Raw genomic sequence first — 3073 nt, forward strand, 5'->3', positions numbered from 1 at the left:
CACTGTTTACAAATGTGATGTTTACAGCCTCTGACCTTTTCTCTTCATATAGACCAGTGTACAGTATTTCTTATTTTCAACCATTTTAACAAAGATTCAAATACAATTTATTTTTGAAAAGTACAGATGAAAGTTAAAAGTTTAATCTACAGTAGGTCAACCTCATCATCAGTGAGCCATGGGCATCCATGACCCTGTCTTCAGTTCACCATTTGTCCTTCCTTAGACACTGTTGGTAGGTACTAACCACTGCAGACCAAGAACACCCACCAAGACTTGCAGTGTGGGAGATGCTCTGACCCAGTCATCTCACCATCACAGTTTGGCCCTTGTCAAAGTCACTCAGATCCTTACACTTGCCCATTTTTCCTGCTTCCAACACATCAACTTTGAGGACTGAATGTTCACTTGCTGCCTAATATAACCCACACACTGAGAGGTGCCACTGTAACAGACAGTCAGTGTTATTCACTTCACCTGCCAGTGGTCATAATGTTATGGCTGGTCTGTATATTTTTCTCACTAGAAATCACCTAGAAGATAACAAAGGTCAATATTTGTAAAAGTACAGTGATTGGCAAAGTGAACAGTGCTTTTTTGTTTGCTTTGTGGATTGTCACTAAAATAAAATTTGTCACAAACGTAACTTCATCTTGCAGTTTTTCTCATCCTTTGTTTTACTCTTTCTTTTCTCTGCTCGAGAGGGATACCTCTGTTTTTGCAACATTACTCTTTTTGCTGCTTTTTTCATTTAACCTAATGTTAGAGTCTGGCAGACTGTGCTTGCATCAAGATGCAGTTAACATCCACTACAGTGTGCATATGCATAAACAAGCTCTCTTGTGTGACATCTCACGTGCTCTCGGGGTTTAGGCTATGGGGCCCTAAGCAGGTTCTTAGCTCGCTTATGCCTAGGGCTGACTCTGCCACTGATTGACCTCAATTTGATACTTTCTACCTTTTTACCATCTATCAAATCAAGAAAGAAAAAAAGAAAAAAGAAAAAGTTATACAACATGTATGATGACATATGAAAACTATTTTAACATTGTCAGTTGTAGAGTGTGAAGTCAAATTGTCTTAGAAAATAAATTCGGTATGCCATCTTCAAAAAAGGATAGAGACAATAAGTAGTTAACAGTAAAGTGGTGCTTTGGCTTTGTTCAAAAAGTATTAGGTTGCACTCACGTAACAGCTATTGAAAATGCTTTACTTGTGTATGTGTACAGATTTAACCACTTACCTTTTCTTGATCAAGTGACAGGCTGATGGCTCTTGGTTTCTGTGCTGTATTTCTGATACTATTCTCTTCTCCAGTTGTAGAACAAGAAAGCTCCTTTTCTTTCTCTTCTTGAAAAATAACAGTCTCCACCCTGTCTCTGGTCTCAGTCCCTGCTGTATTATGAAAGTCCCTCCCTGCTCAGAATTCATTGCTGTAACCTTTCCTCCCCCTTTCACCCCTAGAAAATATGTTATGTAATAGTAAACCTATTTCATCTAGACTTTATCTAGACTTTATCAGTCTAGACTTTATCAGTGAGTTTTTTCAACTCACTGTTTACAAATGTGATGTTTACAGTGATAAAGCATGAACTTGAACAGGAAAGCTACACAGATAAGACTCAGCACCAGTAATTGTATATAATCTTAATCTATTATCAAAATCATCATGTATTAAAATGTATTTAATGTATATAACTTTAATGTACATGCGCATGTGCATGTAATGCTTTGTTTTGAATGTTTTAAGTTAGTTGTATAAATAAATAAATATATAGTAATAAATACCCGGAAGTGATGTATCCGTGTTACGTCAAATGAACTAAAAACGTATACAACAAAGATGGCGTCTCCCAGCGAAGTAGTAGGGAAGCGTTCACACGTGGGGAAAAAGGAAAAGGTAACTACGAATAAATGGTTAATATGGCGACATACCATTGCCTGTGTTAGGGTTTTGATATTAGCAGCTAAGACATACTAGTGCAAGCTTGTTTGTCGGACAGACACAAGTAACAGGAGTTATTTGCTCGCATCAGACAGCTAACACCAGTGGCGCTGATATAGGCTAACGGCGTCCTGGAGGAGGCGAGCAGACCCAAACTAAACTGTTCTTTTCTTAAAATCACTGCTGCTAAAATACTACTTTTGCTTCCCGTTAACAGGCTCCATCTCGTTACTGGCATGAGCCACCGAAGGAGGGGAAAGATGAAAACAAGGGAGATAAAGATGGAGAACGGAGTGAAGAGGCTCTGCAGCATAAGGAGCAAAAGCCACAGAAAACAAGGAAAAGAACGCGAGAAGGAGATGAAATAGTTAGAAAGCAAGTCATGTCAGGGGTAAGAGAATAAAAATGACTGCTATTTTCCAAAGTAAGAAGCTGAAATCAATAGCAGTATTTATTCTTGTGACATTTTAAATTAGTGACGTGTCAAAAGACGTTTTACAGACTTTTTGACTGTTTCTCTCCAATATTGGGTCATTTTAGTAATTAGGTAAATTGCTAACCAGCCAAATTAGCTGAACTATCTGTAACAACAGAACTCTGAATTTGTTTGCAAGGCTGTAGTTATTGCTCATAAATGCCGCTATTCCTTACAGTAAATAATGGATTTTAATCGACAGTTTTAAACTATGTGCATCTCAGTGAGTCACGTGACTTGCTACCATTTTGACCCCTTCGGTGTCACAGCTCTTTTGTCTTAATGGCTGTCTGTAGTTCCAGATATGCTGGAGAAGCCGCCACAGTTCTTCTGTGGGTTTAGGTTGTCTTCTGTCATGGGGTGCGGTGGGTAGAGCTGTCGTCTCCCAACCAGAAGGTTGAGGGTTCAAACAGTAGTAGGCACCACAAGTAGGTGTAGGTGCCTCGGTTCCCCAAAACTCATTTGACAGAATTACTATCTTTGGAAGTGCTAAGACTGTTAAAAGTTTTTTCCCCAAATAGACAATGAGTGATGCCTGACAGCATGCTATGATCCATCCATCCATCCATCCATTTCCCTCCGCTTATCCGGGACCGGGTCGCGGGGGCAGCAGTCTAAGCAAAGATGCCCAGACTTCCCTCTCTCCAGACACT

At 39.5% G+C, this 3073-nt stretch overlaps 1 protein-coding gene across 1 annotated transcript in view; it reads left to right on the plus strand.

The window, feature by feature from the left end:
* Positions 1-1792: 1792 nt before the first annotated feature.
* The window catches only part of wdr46 (WD repeat domain 46), an 11908-nt gene continuing 10627 nt past the window's right edge, over positions 1793-3073 (plus strand). Inside the window, exons 1-2 of the mRNA XM_020610775.1 lie at positions 1793-1900; positions 2163-2336. Coding sequence (XP_020466431.1) covers positions 1844-1900; positions 2163-2336 — 231 coding nt within the window. The 5' untranslated portion in view covers positions 1793-1843. The remainder of the gene's footprint in view (positions 1901-2162; positions 2337-3073) is intronic.

The sequence above is a fragment of the Monopterus albus genome, unplaced genomic scaffold (assembly GCF_001952655.1).
Source record: "Monopterus albus unplaced genomic scaffold, M_albus_1.0 scaffold106.1, whole genome shotgun sequence".
Lineage (NCBI taxonomy): Eukaryota > Metazoa > Chordata > Actinopteri > Synbranchiformes > Synbranchidae > Monopterus > Monopterus albus.